The following is a 20,538-nucleotide window of genomic DNA, read 5'->3' as shown; positions in this document are numbered from 1 at the left end:
CCCCATTATTTGAACACTTCCACTCAGTTTCCGGGGGGATGCATAGGACCCCACACTTATGTTTCCAGGCACAGTGGATCCGGGAGCAGGTTGGGCAGGTCCTGGCAGAGCTGCCCCCGCCCCGGCCTGGCTCGCACACCCCTCCCCGCACAGACTGAATCTCAGTGGCTGTCCTTCTGAGTGGGCTCAGCTCCATGTCTTTCTCATTTAGTCCTGACTGTGGGCTCCCTTTTGGTTTAAATCCAAACCAGCCTAGTTGTTTAGCTAGCAAACACCCTGAGGGCGGAGGTTCTATATTAAAGAAACACATCAATCCCCTCTAAGCCAGGGGGTCGCAACCCTGCCATTCCCTTTCTGTCTCTCCTTCCCCTCCCCCCAAGACGGTCACAGCTTCCAGCTGACCCTCCGAGCGGATATTTACTGCTGACATGTGGTACATCTCCTCTTGCATGACATGTAAAGAGAACCTATTTCAAAGCATCCATTGTTTATAGCTGTTTTTCTTTTCGCTTCAGGCTCTTAGAACTGGAAAATAGCTAATCAAGGGTAGTGCAGAAAACTGACTTCAGCTGTTCCCTTTCTGGCTTACACTCCTTATTTGTTCTCTCCAGCCCCCCAGATGGGTGGTTGGAATAAAAAAGTCGCTTTGAAACCTGTAAATGGGCTACTGCAGGTTGAGAGAGCAAACCTTTCCTCTTCTCCCTTTGAAAACCATCTTTCTTTCCTTAAAATCTCATTTCTTTTGACTATTAATAGTGTCCGGCTGTAAGGAGAAGACTCCTCGAGGGGCGTCGGCCACTGACATTCAGGCTGCTTTCCTGTGTGTTTTAAACGAAACCTTTTCACTAACAAGATGTTGAAGTGTTCCCCTTTGTTTCTTTTTTCGTACTTGAATTGTGACATTGAGCCACAATGCCTCCCTGGCCTAGGAAAAATAAATAAATTTACTAAAGCATAATAAACGGACTAACTTGGAGTTTATCAGCTGGTGCCCCGCTCCTTCCACCACTGTCTAGCAATTGCCTGCTGTGTGCTGGACACGGTTCCTGGCGCTGGGCATGCAGCCCGCAAGGCCACAGCCCCTGCTCCTGCGATGCGCCTGATGTTACTCTCTCACAGCCAAGTGGGAGTGGTGCTATCATTCTATTCCACATGCCGGAGTGTGTGGAAAATAATATCTGTTGCTACACAGTGCTTCACAGCAATGGGACTATGAACAGGTTTCATGTATTAAATGAGAACGTGGCCTGATCCTGACGGGCTGGGGAAGATCATGGCCCAGCCACACCAGAGGTGGAATGAATGAACACAGAGGGTGGGCCCCGTCCGTGTCAACAGAACAAAACCACCAAGATTTTTGTTGCTGAGCATCTTGTATTTATTATGCCTCTGACGCCATGAGACCTGACCAATCCCAGTGCATCTTCCAGTCTCTGGACTGTTATCATTTCCACGCACCTTCTCTTCCCGGAACCCACCATCTTCCTCTTTTGAGTCTGAAGAGTAGTTTTCTTCTAGTCATTCTCTCTTACAAGCTCTGTTTCTTCCTGTTTTCTTTTAATGCACCTTTCCACCACCAGGCAGCCTTTTGACTTAAATTGTAATTATTAGAGAGGGTCTTGGCTCAAAGCCAGCGAGGTTGTCAAATGGAATTGCCTGGAAGAGGCATGTTTCCTGGCACCTGAATACATGCGTGGAGTGAGTGCTCACGCATGCACACAAATACACCTGTGTACATGATGTACTATACATTTTCTGCTTCTAAAATTTGAAATTTTATGTGGCCATAATTCTAGGTTACGTTTTTAGGCAAACCCTCATCAAAGAAGAGTTCTTGACTAAAACACAGTAAAATGAGCTAATGCCATATGTAAATCTAACTCACTAAATTTACCTTTTTTATTTTTCACCCCCACTTAAGAAAGACCTACTGAGGGCTTGCTATTATTAGCCACTTTTTGTTCTGATCTTACTGTGAAGCTAAAACTCTTTGATAACTTCCTCAAGGGAGGCCTCGCTTTGGACATGTGAGCTAGAGAACCCTGGCATCCTTCAAGCTAGAAGCAACTAAGATTGCCAAATAAAGTACAGAATGCCCAGTTAAACTTGAATTTCAGATAAATGATGAATAATTTTTTAAAAAATCTAAGTATGACCCATGCTATATTTGGGACATCCTTATGCTAAAATCTTATGTGTTGCTTATCTAAAATTCTAATTTAATTGGGTGTCTTGTATTTTTACATGCAAAATCTGCCAACCCTAACAACTCTCCGACAAATTCTCCAAGCAAATAAGCTTTAAGCTAAGGCATATGGCATCACTGAAATTTAGTACGTTAAATTACCTATTGCCTTTCCAATTAGCAGGAAGAGAGGAAGGGAAGTCATTTTTAGCCTAAAGGTTAGAGGGGGAAGGGTAGAGGAAAACCCCTATTTTTATCTCTGCTTCAAAGCCAGCTGTCGTCCCCACTAGCATGGAAGCTATATAATGCAGCTTCCCAGGGTTAGTCGCTACAAAGATTTTAGTTATTATAAGTAATAAATAGAGAAATACACCGAAACTCTGCAGTTGTGTTTCATGGTGGATTTTTATGGAGCCTTTGAAAATTAAGTAGAGCCAGGATCATGGTGACTATAATGACCCACTTTTGCCTCTGTAGCCCTTGAGATTTCCCCTCCTCCTGATTTCGCAGGGCCTCCTTGCCTTTTATCTTTTCTGGGTGGTTCATGGCTTGAAGTCCCTCAGCAGAAAGCTGGAACTAAAACCCTGCCTGGCTTCTCAGGCATTGTGAGCTGGGTGAAAACATTCATAGGGCTTCTGAGTTTCACAAGGTTTTGCTTCCTTGAGTCTGTTTAAATCTTTTTCAGCATAACTCACCCAAGTGGCTTTGGCATTCTTAAGTAAATGTAATTTTTTTGAGCCTCGAGGCCATGGTACATTTTCTTCCATAGCTAGGCCTTTTGGTGTTTTCCTTTAGAGGACAGTCATTTTATTATCTCTTCTGTTCTTTGGTTATTAAAACACTGAAATTCTCCCTGGCTGGCGTGGCTCAGTGGTTGAGCGTTGACCTATGAACCAAGAGGTCACAGTGCAATTCCCAGTCAGGGCAAGTACCTGGGCTGTGAGCTCGAGTCCCAGTAGGGGCATGCAGGAGGCAGCCGATCCATGACTCTCTCTCATCATTGATGTTTCTATCTCTCTCTCCCTGTCCCTTCCTCTCTCTGAAATCAATAAAAACATATATATGTATATATATACATGTGTATATATATATATATATATATATATATATACACATGTATAAATAAAGTAAAACACTGAAATTCTGGGATCCCCATTAGAAACGTTCAGGGTTACCCACAGGGAGAGGTTGGTAAGCAATGAAGGTTCCCATTACCTCACCTGAACCCAGGTTAATGGGGTCATAAGGTTTGCAGAACTGCCTCCAAGAATTGCTGCATAAAAGGTGAAAGCCTGTGTCACTTGGCTCAAGGTAAATGACCCAAGTTGCTAACCCAGAGATTTGGAAACCTGCCCAGTTGTCTCAACTTCTTAGTATCACAAAGTAAGACCACAGGTATTTTCTAACCATCCACAGAGCATGGAGTGTTATGCACGTGAGACTCTGGAAAAGATGCCTGCAGGAGCTTACGCCATAATGGCATCTTATCTCAAATGTGAAACCTCTTGCACAAGGCTCGGATTGGGTACATGAGGCCTTTCCAATTCCATGTGATTTTTCTTGCTTTTCTTTTTTGCAGTGCACTACTTCAGTTCTTCCAGTTGTTTCCTGAGTACCAAGAGAATGACTTCTATGCTACTGGGGAGGTGAGTTGAAGTCATGTTTTCTTGTGTTCTTCCAAGAGGACTGAAATATATTATGACACTTGTTTACTCATTCAGAATGTGTACAAACATACATACACACGTACACACAAATATTAGTTCAGCCCATATTAAACATTCTCCAATTATCCACCCAAATTTCCTCTATACAATTGTTTTTTAAATCCAGAGCTCAATAAAGTTTCACATATAGCAACAAGTTGTCATGTCTCGGTCCCCTACCTTTTTTATGTTGTTGTGGTTATTCATGGTGATCATTTTGAAGAGTCTAGGACACGGGTTCTGTAGAATGTTCTATTTTCTGAATTTGTCTGATTCTTCCCTCAGTGCTTAGATTCAGTAAAACATTTTGGCAAGATCACAACATAGATGATGTTGTGTACTTTTATGTGTCACATCAGAAGGCACATAATGTCCATTTGTCCGATTATGGGTGATGCCATTATAACAGCCCCCACCCCCAGTGTAATAACTGATTCAGACAGGAATCATCAATGGATGCTGAAAGTATTGGTGACAGATTTGGCAAGAACAGGTGTTCACCTGCTCTCAGATTATTTATTAATTTCAAAAAGAAAAAGGTACCTTTCCAATGGTAAGATCTGGCAGATACCAGATTTTTCTGATCTATCTTCCTGTGGATAGCACTGTCAACCTTCCATAGAGATCTTTCATTCCTAGTCTTCTCTATTTTTCACACTTTAAAATATCACTGTGGACTCATGGGTTGTTATTTCTGTTTGATGTGTTAAAATTTATTGCTGTCATTATTGTTTTTGATGCTCACATTGCCCCACATGTGGTCAATGGGAGCCCCTCTGTCTGGTTCCTATGTCCTTTTGACAGGTCGCCATTAGTCTTTAAGCACTTCCTTGCCTTTTGGCACAAATATATTTCTAGGATTATCTTGTGCTTTCCCTGCCCTAGCCCTGGAATCAGTCATGTCTTCAGGGAACCTTGGTTCTTTTTAATGGGGAACTGTGTTTAGAAACCAAGACCTGGGCACTAAGGATGCTCATTACTACTGGGATACAATTTCTTTTAGACTTGGTCTGTGGATAGAGATGGGAAACAAAATGGTATGAAGTCATCCCATCATGCTAATTCAGCATCACAAGGTTCTTCCCCTCCCCCTGCTGTATTTATATGCCCTCTTTTTTCACAATGAGGACTGGGGTTCCCAATAGCATCAGTGTATTTATTCTTTTGCTCAATCCTACAACATGAGCAGAATGGTTTCACAGTGACTACATTGGGTGCATTCTCAGGTAAGTTCTTCCACCTGTGCCCTTGCCCCTCTACCCCCTCCAGAGCTCTGAGATAGCCTATCAGCTCAATTTTTCTTTCCCAGTAATTCCACCCATATTCCTGAATCTCATATGATCCATTTGGATCTTTTGCCCATTCTAGAACTAATAACTGGGATTGGGGGATGGGACATCAAATTGGCCAGAGTGGTACCCGACGCCCACCCCAGTGCCCTGGGAGGGGAGGGATCATAGTGTGGCCCTCACCCCCTGAACCATAGGGCCTAAGAGTGGGAGATGAGTGGTCTCCACAGGAGGATCCAAGTCATGATACCTGAGGAGGGCAGGGAGGAACCTGGGCAAGCACAAACCGAAGATGTCCACTCCAAGTGAAAAACAGTCTTTGTTTTTCAAGGGACTGGCAAGTCATCGGAACTGGGAACTCCCTTCTCTTCAGCCTGCTTTCTTCTCTAAGCTGTTAGGAAAGGACATTCCAACTGCTTATTTTTTAGCTAATTACCCAGTTGGGATTATTTGGGATCTCTACGAATAATTCCCTGCTATTCTTTGCCTTTTAACCTATTTCAAAGGCAGGTTGAGGAGAGAGGGGGAAGAGACCCTCCCATCATTTTTGGCAGCACCCTTGGAGAATGCCCAGCCTCCCCTTCCCACAGAAGAGCCATTGGCCTAGGGTGTAATTCTTTGTCTTGCAAATAATGTGGCGAGGTTGTTAACCGTGATGTTGAACTTTCAGCAAAGCTGCCAAATCCCGGATGGAAAATTTGTCTATTTCATGTCCGCCTGGTGGTTTCCACGCACGTAATTTCTGAATGTGGGTAGGAAGGGGCCGTTTTATTTTTTATGTCCTTTGCTGCCAGGGTGGATACTTTTAAGGAAACCTGTGCCTTTCAAGTGACGACTACAGATGCGAAGGAGGGCAGGCAGGGCCTGGGGTGGAGACACGGTTGCCAGGCAGCATCGTCTTCATCAGAACCACACGGGACACGTCAACTCTGGGGCACGTCTCCTTCTCGAAGGAAGGGCACTAAATAATGCCTGGCTGGTTTATTATTATTAGAAAGCTATGTTTCTGCAGTCTGGTTCGCTCCATCTGGTCTTGTGTTTAAAGGCGGAATGGAGAAGTGGAAGGCGTTCTGAGTAAATAATCAGGAGACCTGCGAGTCATTGCTGGCACTGCCTCTCTCTGGATGATTCCAAACATGCTCTTTAATGTCTCCGGGCCTCTGCTTTTCATCTTATCATCAGAGGGGTTGCTTTGTACATTAGATCACTTCCAGGGGTAGTTTGCTTTACTAGAAATTCGTCTGTACTTACCTCGATGTACTCTTAAAGCATCTGGGCACAATTGCAGTTTTAACATAATACCACCCACCCTTCCTCTCTCCACCACCAAAAAAAAAAAAAAAAAAGTTGCAATAGATTTTTCAAGAAGGGGAAATCCTTTCTTTTCTGAACTCTTAATTTCTGCACACTCTTAGGGAGATTGAACAAAGAATGCTACTTGATTTGTAGAACCAGCCTTGGAAAATAAATACGTAAACTGAGAAAGGGTTTTCTGCTTCTCGGTGCAAATGTCCTGGCCCTAAATATCTTTGACGTTGGTGTGCTGTGGATGAGGGGAGCCTGACGCTCCAGGGGGCTGCAGCAGCTGCTCTGCGCCCCGACTTTTGTGTAAGGAAGTCTGGAAGTAATAATGGCACCTACTGCATAGGGTTGTTTTGGGCCTTTAATGAGATAATCCTCCTCAAATATTTAGCAGAATGACTGGCTGTGGTGAGTACCCAGCACATGATGACTGTTATTATCATTCATGTTGAAAAGCTGAATTAATATATTATGGCTCAAAGCATATGGCCTAATGCACTAGACAGGAGCTGGGTGTTTAGGAAGCTCGGCTCACCTGTTGGGGATGTGGTGTCGTCTCCCCTGTTATCCTGAAAATCATCTTTAAAAGAAGGAGTTTGCTTCGTCTAAGGGATGACAGTGGAGCTGAGAAGTTGATACTAGAGATTTTGGATGGCAGCAAATGTGTCAGAGCCAGCCCCAGGCCCCTGGTCGCCGCCGCGTGGACAGAGGCGCGGCGTGGGCCTGCAGTCAGCGCCACGAGGAAGGAGGGTCCCCTTTCTCTCCATGTCTGCCCTGAACGCCAACTGGAATTAATTTTCTCTAAAGAGAGACAAATGTGTCTGTAAATCACCCTCCTCCAGGCATGAAAAAAAAAAAAAAAAAGTACTTCAAAAAGAGAAACAAGCTGCGTTTAATTCACATAATTAACTTTCTTTATAAGTGTTATTCTTTCCGAGCCAGCGACTATTAGAGAGATCGCTCTTGCTCCTGAGGTATAGACACACTTTAGACTCCTCTCAAGGGTACGTGAGCCCAGGGAGACGTTAAGGCTACACAGCCCCCCGTGGAAGGCAGGGAGGCGACGGGCGGAAGGGGACTGCCCATTGTCCTCAGGGCACGTGGCTTTATGTCCACCCCAGTGAAAGATTCGGCGCTCACGGGGGTGGCGGCGATGGATGGATGGATGGGAGCTCTTTCCAAAGGGCAGGGCACATGGTGGAAACTGGCATCCCTTCCCGATCATGGGGAAGGGGCCCACTCTCCTTAGAAGCAGTGTTGTGACCATGGTTAATTTGACGGCCCAATAAAGGCAAAACTTTGAAGCTATTTAAAAATTAGGGCACTTAGTCAGATACTTTATCTTCATTTGCATGAGCGAAGTCTTGCTGGCATCAGGGAGTCTGACAACCTTGATTGGAATCATCATGGTTCACTGGGTTTGGGGTGGAGGGTGGGGGTGGGGGGGCTCCCAGCAGGGGAGAGCCATGTTTGTTTCATTTGCTTCTATAATACTGAGCACATTGCTTAATGAACATTATAGAGTGGCTCCATGCAAGGCTGTTACTAGGTGAAATGCAATTATCGATAGTATTTCTCCCCAGCGTTTCATCAACCTTTTGTGACCCTTCTCTCCCTGTACCACTTCCCAGGCCCTAGGGACCTTCCTTTCTGCTCCCTGATTTTCCAGGGCCATCCAGTGCCCTCCCTCCCTCTCAGCCTGCTTTTCCTTGGCTACACTGTGCTCAGGTCCCACATCTCCATCACGATTGGTTTCTTTCTCTCTCCCATTCTGACTTGTTACATTAGAAAGGATCTGAAAAATTAAACTTACTCCCAACAGACTTGTATTTGAATAGAGGACAGAGCCTAGACCATAAAAAGATACTTGTGCCCTGGCCGGTGTGGCTCCGTTGCTTGGGCATCTCCCATGCACTGAAACGTCACCAGTTTGATTCCCGGTCAGGGCACATGCCGGGGTTGAGGGCTCGATCCCCAGTAGGGGGCGTGCAGGAGCAGCCAATTAATGTTTCCCTCTCCCTTTCCCTTCCTCTCTCTCTAAAAAAGAAAATAAATTAAAATATTTGGAGAAAAAAAGAAAAAGATATTTGTAATGAGGAATTTCAAGCACTGACATACAAGTTGAGGGGTGACATCTACTGTGGGATGGAGAACTACTCTAGCCCTGGGCCTGTCATCCTATGTAGGCCTACACCATTAACCTATCAGCTTAGGCTTGTGATCATTGAATACGGTAGCTAGAAGGGGACCTTCAAGAGTACCAGTTTCACTTGTTTTATCTGTGGGTCTTATTTGATAATCTTTATTGAGAGTGGATCATAGGACAGGCTTGATGCTAAGCACTGTTTCATCCATTACCTTGCTTAATCCCCACAGCTACCTTATGAAGCTGACACTGTGATCATTCCCATTTTACAGATGAGAGGACTGAGGCTCAGAGAGGTTAGGGAGGCCTTACTAAGGTCTCCCAGCCAGACTCCAGAGCTGGCTAAGGATTGTAACCCTGCTTAAGATGTGATGTGGAGCCTGGGTGCTCTCTCTTAGAAACCACACTGTCTCCAACACCTGCCTCGTCCCACAAACAGACCCACCCTCTGTAGAAGGGAGTCAGACATCCCATATTTTTGTGCAGGATCTCTCAGGGTTATCAACTTTACACAGATAGAAAAGAAATTCCTGGATGTTTCTGTCTTTCTGGCCAAGACTTCTTCACTTTCATCAAAGACTTGGCTTTGTTCATAGAGTTTTATGGAATAAATGGAAGTTTCAAGTGATGTAAAGGCCCAAAGTCCTTGGAATGCAATTATTTCGAAAAGCTTGGAACTTGCTCACTTTTATTAGATGACATTCAAGCTTCTCTGACTCTGCAGCTCATGACAAATGTCTATTTTCAGTTATGTGCACCCGACTTGCCGATATTGTCTTCTAGATTCGAAAACGGATTGGTGACTATTTCATGCGTTTAATATTAAGAAAGTTAGACTTTAAGCTGCAACCTGAAAAACTGAGCAGAGGCATATGGAACTATTTGCAGACTGGGCCTGAGGCTTTCGGGATAACATATCTAAGTCGAATCAACGCATGTTTACTGATTCCTTAGCTCCATGGAAGAGAATATGAGTAAGTCCAAAGTCATTGTAAGCTTTGTTTGAGGTGCCTACCTTGCTGCCTGATTAGATGGCTGGGACAGGAAAGGCTAAGTTTTACCTATTTAATTTCCACCTTATCTGCAGTTAGCCAGCAAAGACCTCAGTTTGTTGACTGTGGGCCAAGTATGTTCATACTCTGTTTGACAGTCAAATTAACTGTAGCTTCTTTAGACATAAGGATTTATCCATCTGGTCGAGTCACCTGGCTTCGAGCTGGGTTTCTGCAAAATTGACCCCAAATCAGTCTTGGGGGGAGGGGAAGGTGCATCTTTTTCACCTATGCAGGTCATTGATGGATTTTTTAAAAGCATCCTCCCAATATGAAATAAGAATATATCATTTGGAAGGCAGCACCTACCCTTGCATGAATTTATGTGACTACCAGTTGGACACAGATCAAAATGTTTTTCCTATGCCTATTTCTATATATTCTGAGCTACTTTTTCAGCTCAGATGCAAGAGAAGTAGATGTTTAGATAAAGTCCTATTCTTGTTAGAAGCCATAGTTTTTCTTTTAATTGCGGCAGTGCGGTCTTGAAATTGGATGACGCATGGTCTAGAAATGTCTAGGAAGTTGTAGAGATTACCACAATTCTGAAGTTTCAGCTTTCCCCATTCATTAATTTTCTGAAGTGGCCCTTTTAAGACCACACCTCTTCTCTCCTCAGAGAAAATAATGGTCCAGTGAAACCAGAGTCTACCCCAAGGCTAGATGAAGTCAAGGTCGCCAGAGCTTAATCCTGTCCTCTTGGCGGCTGCTTCCTGTGTTACTCCATTAGCTTTTCGCCAGTTTTTGTGGTTTGCAATCTGTGTATAACATTGTCTTCAAGGCATATTCCCTTATCCCCTTGGATCACCACCATAAATGGGGGTAGATCCAAAATAGTCCGTGTTTGGGGACAGCTAGAGGACATGGCACTGGTGTGACTCTCTCCAAAAGGGCAGCCCACCTTGTCTCCTGGGGACGTGGAGTTCTTATCACCTCCAATGTGAATTCTTCAAAGAGACACTCATTTCAGCTGGAGTGGCTGTGGCTGTGGGGGCAGAGCAGGCAGAAGGATTAGAATGACCCTCACCTTCCTCATACCAAGGCTGAGGTCGGCATCTCCCCCTTTTCCACTTGCCAAGCTGAGGTTAGGAATTGGGGCCTGTGGACAGTGACACGGTGTGCGTCTGGCTGAGGTGTGTCTCATTTCAGAGGCCATTGCTCAATATCACCCATAAAGTTCCTGTGCGCTTCACCATAAAACGCATATTTAGAGACAAGCCAGAGAAAGAAAACGTAGAACTGCCTTTTTTTTAAAGCTAAACTTGAGTAAGAAATGTAGACCACTGAGAAACGCTTAAACAATAGTAACTGCTAACATATGTGAAATTTCTGTAAGAGGACGTTGTTTCCATTAGAGTATTATTCTCTGACACGATTTTTTTTTCTCCTTCTGGAGAGCTGATTAAACCTTGATTTTAGATATGAAATATATTTTCCTCCCTTGAAAGTCACCGGCTGCAGGAGTGCCGTTAAGTCTGCTGCGAATATTGTTGAAGCCTGTAAGAAGGGAGAGGTTCAGACGGAACACACAGTTACAAGTTTTTCTAAGTCCAATTTCATTGTGCTTTTACACATCTGGATAATTAACCAAGCGTTACATTCTCTCCAGACTATTTTTACAAGTACGATCTGCTCTTAATGTGATTTCCATTAGGCTGTTCCAAACATCATTTAAGAACTCAACAGGATCGCAGACCGAGATTCGAAACCACGGCTCCGCTGTGATGTTGGGGCCTTGTTTTCCCTGTGGGGGGAATAAAAGACAGAGCTGAGTTCTGAGATCCTTCTGATGTAACGAGGAACGCTGGAGCTTTACTGCTCCTTTAAGTTCCAGCAAATACAAGCAGAAGCAGACACACCCCAGTATCTCTGGTCCTTGTCAGAAGTGAGCTCAAAATATGAGCTCTGCAAGAACCGGGCTGGAAATGACACCTTGAGACGTCTTTAGCTATTAGAAAGTGATAACAGGGGCGGACGAAAATCCTGGTGTGTAGATGGCCAACCTCGTTGGAATGATCGCTTTAGGTAAATATGGGTCCGTGGCCGAGTCCCTCATCTGAAGGTCGCTGCTGAATTCTAAAATAACACGGGCTCAGATTCTTTCTGCCACGCTTTTCTTCTTTCCTTTTAAAATCACTTTGATGCTGCTCTGAGCTTTTATGAGGCCGGGGTCTCATCCGATGGTAGAAGGTTAGTGCTAATTCCCAGACTCCAGGAGCCCCGTTGGCCAGCTGCTGCCCACATCAGTGAACGCCAGTGAGAGATCAGAGGGACCGCAGGGCTGGTGGCTCTAATGGGTGTTGCCTTAGTCCTTGTAACGGGCACAACTCAGAACAAAAGGAGGGAGAGTTCATAAAATTACAGGATCCCAATTACAAGTCCTGAGGGGCTATTTAGTCTACTTCTGATCCATCAGATAACCACACCTAAATTCTTCCTCCCAAATAAAGGGCTCCATTCTATTTAAAACATATCCAGAAAAGGGAGAACTGGGCAAAATGAAATATGATTTATTGTCTGGTTGTATTTTAACATGCTTGTGGTGATCAGAGAATCGTTAAATTGAGAAATAAGTAACGGAGGGAGAACAAACAAGTCTTATCTTGCAAAAAAAAAGAAGAAAAAGAAATGTGTGTCAACAGGAGAGCGAAAATAATTGAAATTTCACTATCCTGTTTCAGTCTGTTTTCCATAAAATAATCCTGTAATTGTCTACCGGGAGACGGCCTGAGTCACTCAGTCAATGGGATGATTAATGAAAGCGGCAGTGAAGATTTGTCACACTGACACAGGCAAGGAAGTGTGTGATAGTCCTTAGAGAGCAAAAGTGAGGTAAACATCATCGTTAGGCTAGCAAATGCGACTGATCACCGAGGAATCTGTCCTGGACGTTGTTATAAAATTGCCCACCTCACTGTCGTATTTTCCAGAAATGGTCAACTTAGCAAGCGTGTCGTGGGTTAACCCAAGGTTGAGCCCCAGCTTGAGAGACCCATAGTCTAGTACAGGGCGATTGACTGACATATGATTTGACTTGAGGAACGAGAGGCGTGGAGACAGCCAAGCCTGGATAGGATTCCAGCCAGGCATGTGACCAAACGCACAGGCCGTTGTTTTCATCATTTGAAAATATTGGAAGACAAGATTAACCTTCATTGGCTCAAATTAAAGTAGGTGGGAAAAGCCTCATTCATAATGGATGCTCAGAAATCAAGTATTTGTTCTTAATTTCCTACCTGGATATATCCCAGATACTCATGATGGTCACAAGGCAGGAGGTGCCCTAAAAATGTGGCTGTTTTAGCCTGTTTGTCATCACTTCCTATATAGTAAATTGAAATACATGCCCTTCCATCTCAGAAGAAGTCAGGAGAGGGGTTTTACTGCCAGTTTTTATAAGAAGACAACTAGAGTGATTGTATGCCTGGAAGATGTATTTTTTTAGTGTTTGCACTTATTTCCAATAGAGAAAAATGTTTAAAAGCAATGTCAGATAAGTCATTCACTTCTCAAATATGTTTTTATGTGATGGACATTATGGGCATGATTATCTGGAAAACAGTAGATTTTGCCTTATCTTATTTGAGTCATGTTTTCCATAATGTATTTTCAAGAGAAATCGTGAACTTTACAAGTTTTGTGCTTTGCTTATGATTGTGTCTCCTCAAGTATTGACTATAAGGCCTTGGACAGCAGAGTTGCCCAAGAAACTGTCGCCTAATGAAGATTATATAATACATATTTACCCTTGAAATGATTACTCAAGAAAATTTGATTTTGGGGGGCCATCTTACAGAAATTTTGTGTGATAAATGTTCACTTATTGTGCCTAAAAAAAGAATATATAGCACAGTTATGCAATACAACAAATCTCAGATATGTAAACACATCTTTATATCATCGCAAGGAAGCTAAAATGTGCTCATGAGTCGAAGGAATAAATTGCTTTGATTCAGTACCTTGCCTAAAATTATTGCACACGAGGGCTGCATCAGTGAGGAGATTTTGTATAAATTATGTAAATTATATATTTGATCATAACTTGGAAGGAGTTTAGGTTTTGGAGTAGGTCCAACGAAGTTTAACTCTGACTCTACCAATTAACCTCCCTGAGCCTCAGTGTCCACATATTGCAGCGGGAACAGTGATATCTTCAGCACATGATTATGGCCTGAAATACATGAGAGCTCTCGGGGGTTCCCAGTCTTTGAACTCCAGACCCTCGGAGACCCTTGGGAATATTGTGAAGGGTCTGCAGACTCAGAGGTACCCACACGATGCCTCTAGTCTATTTTGAACTTATACGCATTGCTGTTTCCCAAAAGCACGTAGGTTAGTTCAAGATCCATTCAACAGCTGTCTACTGGGCACTGACAAGTCAACGGCATCAGGCACAGGGGATCCACTAAGTAACGACGCAGAGCGATGTCCCTCTGTTCATGGATCTTCTAGTCGGGGGGGGAAGGGGGGGAATAACAATTAAAGATAAATAAGTAAAAGTTAGTTGGTGCATAATGAGTAGGAGGAATAAAGAGAGAAAGAGTCTAGAAAATGTCAAAAAAAAAAAAAAGAGAGGTGTGAAATTTTTAGATAGGGTGGCCAGGGAAAGCATCTCTCAGAAGGCCTCGCTTGGGGAAATGGGGGCGTTAACCGCGTGGATATCTGGGGAGAACGTTCCCAGTGGCAGGAACAGCTACTGCAAAGGCCCTGGGGGGAGGACCAGCTCTCATCACAGTCATGACTGACGTCCCAGACGGGCTGCACAGGCCCGAAGGACAGGGTGGTAGGATAACATTAGTGAAGTGACCGGATCAAGTCCCCCCGTCTCAGGAAAAGCAGTTTGCTCTTCCTCTGAGGGAGACGGGATGTCCTTAGAGGGCGTGACCTGGTTTGCGTTTTCCAGACCCCTGTCTTGGCAGTAGACTGGACAAGGGCAAGGGTGAAAGCAGGGCCCAGGTAGGCGGCTACTGCAAGAATCCAGGTGAGAGACGACCTATCTGGAACAAAGTGATGAAGCTGGGGGGGGGGGGGGGGCGGTGAGAAGACAGTGGCTTTGGGACGTGTTTGACAGCATGGAGTCGTTGCTGGACTTTGGTGGGTGTGAGAGAGATGAAGGGTGGCACCGTGAGTCCTGGCCTACGCAGTGAGCAAGACGGAGTCACCAGGAATGGGAAAGGGGGGCTGCAAGGACGGCCTGGGGAGTGCAGCTCCGTTTTGAACGTGTGAAGTTTGATATTAAACATACACATGGAGACGTCAAGAAGACGACATTTAGTGGAAAAAACACACAAGGTGGTTTTCAAATGTTACTGAACTCATAGTAGCCTTTTCAGCATAACCTAAAGGTTGCATCTTTATTATTGTTTGTGTCCACAAAATATTTTGAAACTGAAGAAACAACCTTGTACTGGAAATGGCTGGAAATAGAAGTGAGTTCCAGTGACAATTTCAGTGGCCAATAAATGGCTGCCTCCTGCGCGCCCCCTGCTGGGGATCGAGCCCGCAGCCCGGGCCTGCGCCCTGACCGGGAATCGAACCGCGATCTCCTGGATCCCGAGCCTCGCTGGCGGGGCGTAAACACATAACTTTACTGGCGCGCGGCTGTGATGGTGCGTTTTAACCTCCACCCTTTTCAGTCTTATGCAGGCAAGTACGTGCCGGCCATCGCCCACTACATCCACACGATCAACCCCGTCCTGACGGTGAAGATCAACCTGAAGGGGATCGCTATGGGGGACGCGTACTCCGATCCCGAGTCGGTGGGTGCCCCCCTCGCCCTGCGCTTCGTCCTCCCTCCCTGCCTGGCGGCGGGCCTCCCGCCCGGAGATCCAGCCTCATGACGGGCGACACTGCCGCCAGCTGCCGTCTAGCAATTTCAATCCTCTAATTTTTACCAAATGTTTTAAGGTGTCAACTTACTGTCAGCCTAGGTTAACTCTGAGGACAAGTGTAGGGGGCATGTGTATGTGTGGGTGGTGTGTTTGTGTGTAGTGTTGTATGTTTGTGTGTGTGTGTGTTGTGTGGTATGTGTTTGTGTCTGTACTGTGTGTTGTGTGGTATGTTTGTATGTGTTGTGTTTGTATTCGTACTGTGTGTTGTGTGTGCGTGTGTGTGTGTAATTGTCTCGCTTGGCTAATCCCAGCCTGAGACTGACAAATCGCAAAGGGTTATTTCACCAAGCAAACCGGCTTCTCTAACTTCTTTCTCGCCCTGTGGGGCTTGTGTTTGTCTCTGCACAGATCACAGGGGGCTACGCAACACTCCTGCACCAAACTGACTTGCGTTTGTGTCTGTGCAGATCATAGGAGCTATGCAACACTCCTGCACCAAACTGACTTGCGTTTGTGTCTGTGCAGATCACAGGGGGCTACGCAACATTCCTGCACCAAACTGACTTGCGTTTGTGTCTGTGCAGATCATAGGAGCTATGCAACACTCCTGCACCAAACTGACTTGCGTTTGTCTCTGTGCCGATCACAGGGGGCTATGCAACACTCCTGCACCAAACTGACTTGCGTTTGTGTCTGTGCAGATCATAGGAGCTATGCAACATTCCTGCACCAAACTGACTTGCGTTTGTCTCTGTGCCGATCACAGGGGGCTATGCAACACTCCTGCACCAAACTGACTTGCGTTTGTGTCTGTGCAGATCATAGGAGCTATGCAACATTCCTGCACCAAACTGACTTGTGTTTGTCTCTGTGCAGATCACAGGGGGCTACGCAACATTCCTGCACCAAACTGACTTGCGTTTGTCTCTGTGCAGATCATAGGGGGCTATGCAACATTCCTGCACCAAACTGACTTGCGTTTGTCTCTGTGCAGATCATAGGGGGCTACGCAACATTCCTGCACCAAACTGGCTTGTTGGATGAGATGCAGAGAAAGTACTTCCAGAAGCTGTGCGATGAGTGCGTGAAGTACATCCAGGAGGAGAAGTGGTTTCAAGCCTTTCAAGTGAGTCCTGGCGCCCGTCGCCCTGGAGCAATGAGAACCGGCTGGGGAGGGTCCCGGAGGCAGGGCTCGGCTGTTTGCAGTCCTTAGAGAAGATGTATCGGTTACTGCCCAGGCTCAGGAGGGAGACGAGTGGGCTCCTGGAGAAGACAAGAACTGTCTGGGTTTCCTTCCATTTCCTTTCCCTTTCTTTCCAACCTGAGATCGCCTCCAGGTATTGAAAGAAAGCCCTGTCTTTCTTTAACTGCTCTGATTTCTTGAAACACTGCGTAGGCCCTGAAGGCCCACCTTCTGTAAGGAGATTGGATGGAAGGCAGCCTGGGCAGTGGATGGGTGGGCTTCCCCGTGTGGCCTGAACCCCGCAGAAGCCTCGTATCCACACACAGGGTTTTAGCTGGAGAAGTGACCGGCGTGTGTAACAAATGTTACATGTTCCTGTGTGTCAGGACCAAAGGTTAAAAAGTGTAGTCATTTCAAACTTTTACCAAGAGCCATTGGCATCTGTGCATATTGGCACTTGCTTCCCTAATATTGAAACTGAGAATCGAATAATATGGTTGTGTTCCTCACCCTTTTTGGTTGTTGTCATTTAAACGTAAGACTATATGAAATATTGGGATACAGGAGGTTGGGATTTTTTGTTGTTTTTTGCTTTTTCTCAGTGCAGACAAAGATGACGCATAAGCAGTCTTTCTTGGATGTGGGAGGGGGGAGTTTTTCTACCTTTACGAAAGAGCCATCATGTTTGGCACATTAGTAAATGAGGCGAGGAATGAAGTTGGAGGACTTGACTCTTTCTGTTATTGGAAGCACATCCTGTAATAGTTTACCTAACGGCACTGTTGTTGTTAAGACTGAGGCCCGCTAGTAATAGTCTTCTAGGCGCCGCAGGTCAGTTGGTTCCGATCAAAACCGGAGACAGACACACTTAGGGGGAAGGAGGGTAACGTGAAGTCATGCTTCAGTCTGCAGTGGGTGCGGGGCACCACCTGAACCCGAGGCAGTGCCTGAACTTGCTGTGAGTTCCGATAGCAGCCAGCTGTGCAGCTGGATTGAGCTCAGGAAGTCCCATGTGGGATGCCGAAGGTCTCCCCTTTCTCCGGCCAGGACACCTGCTGCAGCTGCAGAGTGTGGGTTCAGAATTGCCTGTGCAATTGTGCGATCGTAGATGTGATGAACAGGGAGCTTCGTGGGGATGCACAGGATTGTTCTTCAACTCCCAGTGACAGCGTTTTCAAGGCTGGTCTTGGGCTCTCTGCTGTGCTGAGCAGAAGGGCAGAATGGACTAAGCCTTTAGAATTTAGAATTTCTATCAAAATTTACATCATGCGAGACCAAACTGCAAGTGAGACATTTGATGTGCTTTGGCGAAGCATACGGGGATTGCGATGTCAAGAGTAAGAATATCTCATAGGCCCAAAGGGATAGAGAAATCAGAAAGCTGCTTGTTGAACGTGAAGTAGAAGTTACAGAATTTAGTGACGCTGTCGAGAAGTTCAGGTACTTTGTATATTCAGAGATGGCACATGAGGTGAAGTAGGGTCTCTCCTAACCCAGAGTCATCAGCACGCAAACAAAGAGAATCCCCCAAACCCTCGAAGGTGTGCAGTGTCTCTGACCACTGGTCCAATCTCTTGAGTGAAGAATTAAAACATAAATACCTTTGCTTTTTCAAGGGAAATAGATAAAATGATACTTAGGAAAGTCCGCAAGCAGTGGCCAAATGTGTTTCAACATGTGCAGTAGAAACTGCGAGAAATCCTGAAACTCCAGAGAAAACCGCTTTCAACATCTCAGGCCTAAATAATGAAGCCTGTCTGATGGTCTGATCCTTGACAGTGATTCAGTTAATCAAAGAGCAGTAGCTCAGAGCTGGAGGGAACATCAGAGATCATCTTTTCTCCCCGACACACACACACCACATTCACTGACGAGGTTGCTGAGGCCCGGAGGGAGGGGTGCAATCAATTGCCAAAAGCCACATAACAGATTGTGGGAGGTCTGGGTCTAGAATTGACCTCCCCTTCCCCGATTCCCACCCCAGGATTTCTTCTGTGGTAATTTTCAGGCTCTCTGTAAAATTCCTGGGACATCTTAAAGATTCTGCAAGATACCCGCAGACCCATCTCTGGTCCTGTATTACCTTCCTTCCATGACATTGTTCTGGATCACAGAGTTCTCTGGTGAAACGAGTTTTGATTAGAAACTGCATTTCACGGGTCTTGACCACCCATCTTATTTGTTTACAGCAAATGAGTTGTCAGCTCTGATTACCCAACTTAAACCTAAGGTCAGTCATCACATACGTTCCCAGCAGAACAGGACTAGAGAAAAGCACATAACCAAGCTCACTGCTCTCACCCTTAGCCGATGACCTGGTTTTTTAGGCTGGAAGTCCAAAGACAACTTCCACCAGCTCCACTCACACGCGTGTAGGTCCCATATCCTCTGTCTTCTCCTCATATTGTGTCTCAGTGGTCAACGACCCATGTCATGGCCACCCTTGCCCATAAGGCTCCCTCCACAGCCGAGGTCTCTGGGCCGGCTGTTTCTCCTGCCTGGAATGTTCTTGCCCTAGATGTCTGCACAGATCACTTTCTCCCTTCCAACAGGTCTTTACTCCAAGGCCACTTTCAAAGCGAGACTTGCGTGTCTTCCTGTCTGCAGGGCCCCATAAATGCGTTCACCCACATACACCCACAGGCTCCCATGACACTGCCCTTCCCTTCTCCTGTTTGATTTTCTCCTTAGAACTCAGCATTATCTAAAATGCCTCTTATTTAACCTGTTCATGCTAGTGCATTGTCGCCTTCTAGAATATAAGCTCCACAGGGGAGGACTTTGGGTCTGTCTCGGTCACTACTGTCTCCCGATGTCCAGGACAATGTCCAACACAGAGGAGATATGCCATAAGTGGTTGTGGAATGAAACTGTGCAAAAGTGAAAAAGCTATTGAATAAAAGAAGTGACAAGCACCTGTGTATTTTTCCCACCTTGACGTTTTTCTTCTTTCTTTCTCCCCTCTCTCCTGACGTAGGTGATAGATAAACTACTAGATGGTGACTCAACAACCGGCCCTTCTTACTTCCAGAATGTGACAGGATGTTCTAATTACTATAACATTTTACAGTGCACGGTAATGACATTTAAAAACAAAACAAAACATGATAGTGTTTGCTTAAAATTTTTGGCAAAAATGAAACTTTCTTTGATTTGGGAAATATCTTAAGTTGACTTTATACTAGACAAATATGCCCAAACTGTATTATTCTATCTACTCGTCTGTAGGATTTCCCCCCTACCAATGTTGTATACATTCTAATCTGACCACTGAGAGTGTGTGATATTCCAGATAACTCGAAACAATCTCTGATTAACACATCTCCCCCCCTTTCCCCCAAAGAGCTTGTCATACAGAAGTTCTTTCGTGAGGGACAGAGGCCAGGACTGCTGTTCTGGGCATCAGGTCCCTGAGTTCCAAGCCTGGAGTGAGCTTCTTGGAAATGCCCAACATTATTTGTTCTGTACTTAAGACAGCTTGGATAACCAAAACTGCCGAAGCCTTGATGAAAATATTTGCTTTGTCTTACTTATAACTTAAGATGTTTCTTGTGTTTAGCTTCGGCCTCACTTTGAGCCCTCTGGAGTATTTCTCAGAGTATTCAAGTAGTTTCTTTCATTAAAGTAGGCCAGAGTTGATGTCTTTTGTGTAGAATTAGTCAAATTAGCCAAAGTGAGGCAAAGTGGGGGATTTGAGTTGTATAATATCTGTCCAGTGTGTATGACAATGCGCTCTGCTTGTTAAAATTGCCTTGTTTGTGAGCTATTTTGTAAATAAAATATAAAGCTAATATCAATGGAATTTACCAGCTTTGTGGTTTTAGATTTTATCAAGAGAAAAACA

At 45.1% G+C, this 20,538-nt stretch overlaps 1 protein-coding gene across 3 annotated transcripts in view; it reads left to right on the top strand.

The window, feature by feature from the left end:
- The window catches only part of CPVL (carboxypeptidase vitellogenic like), an 81,149-nt gene that overhangs the window by 24,745 nt on the left and 35,866 nt on the right, over positions 1 to 20,538 (top strand). Inside the window, exons 6-10 of one of the 3 annotated variants that reach the window (XM_087821428.1) lie at positions 3,765 to 3,831; positions 13,529 to 13,548; positions 15,295 to 15,439; positions 16,506 to 16,637; positions 19,672 to 19,770. In XM_087821428.1, coding sequence (XP_087677554.1) covers positions 3,765 to 3,831; positions 13,529 to 13,548; positions 15,295 to 15,439; positions 16,506 to 16,637; positions 19,672 to 19,770 — 463 coding nt within the window. The remainder of the gene's footprint in view (positions 1 to 3,764; positions 3,832 to 13,528; positions 13,549 to 15,294; positions 15,440 to 16,505; positions 16,638 to 19,671; positions 19,771 to 20,538) is intronic. The other 2 variants (XM_087821429.1, XM_087821430.1) reach the window with 2 other exon arrangements.

Source organism: Miniopterus natalensis, chromosome 10, assembly GCF_054644295.1.
Source record: "Miniopterus natalensis isolate mMinNat1 chromosome 10, mMinNat1.hap1, whole genome shotgun sequence".
In the NCBI taxonomy this organism is placed as follows: Eukaryota; Metazoa; Chordata; class Mammalia; order Chiroptera; family Miniopteridae; genus Miniopterus; species Miniopterus natalensis.
The sequence above is the reverse complement of the archived record's forward strand: the minus strand, read 5'-3'. Positions and strand labels throughout refer to the sequence as shown.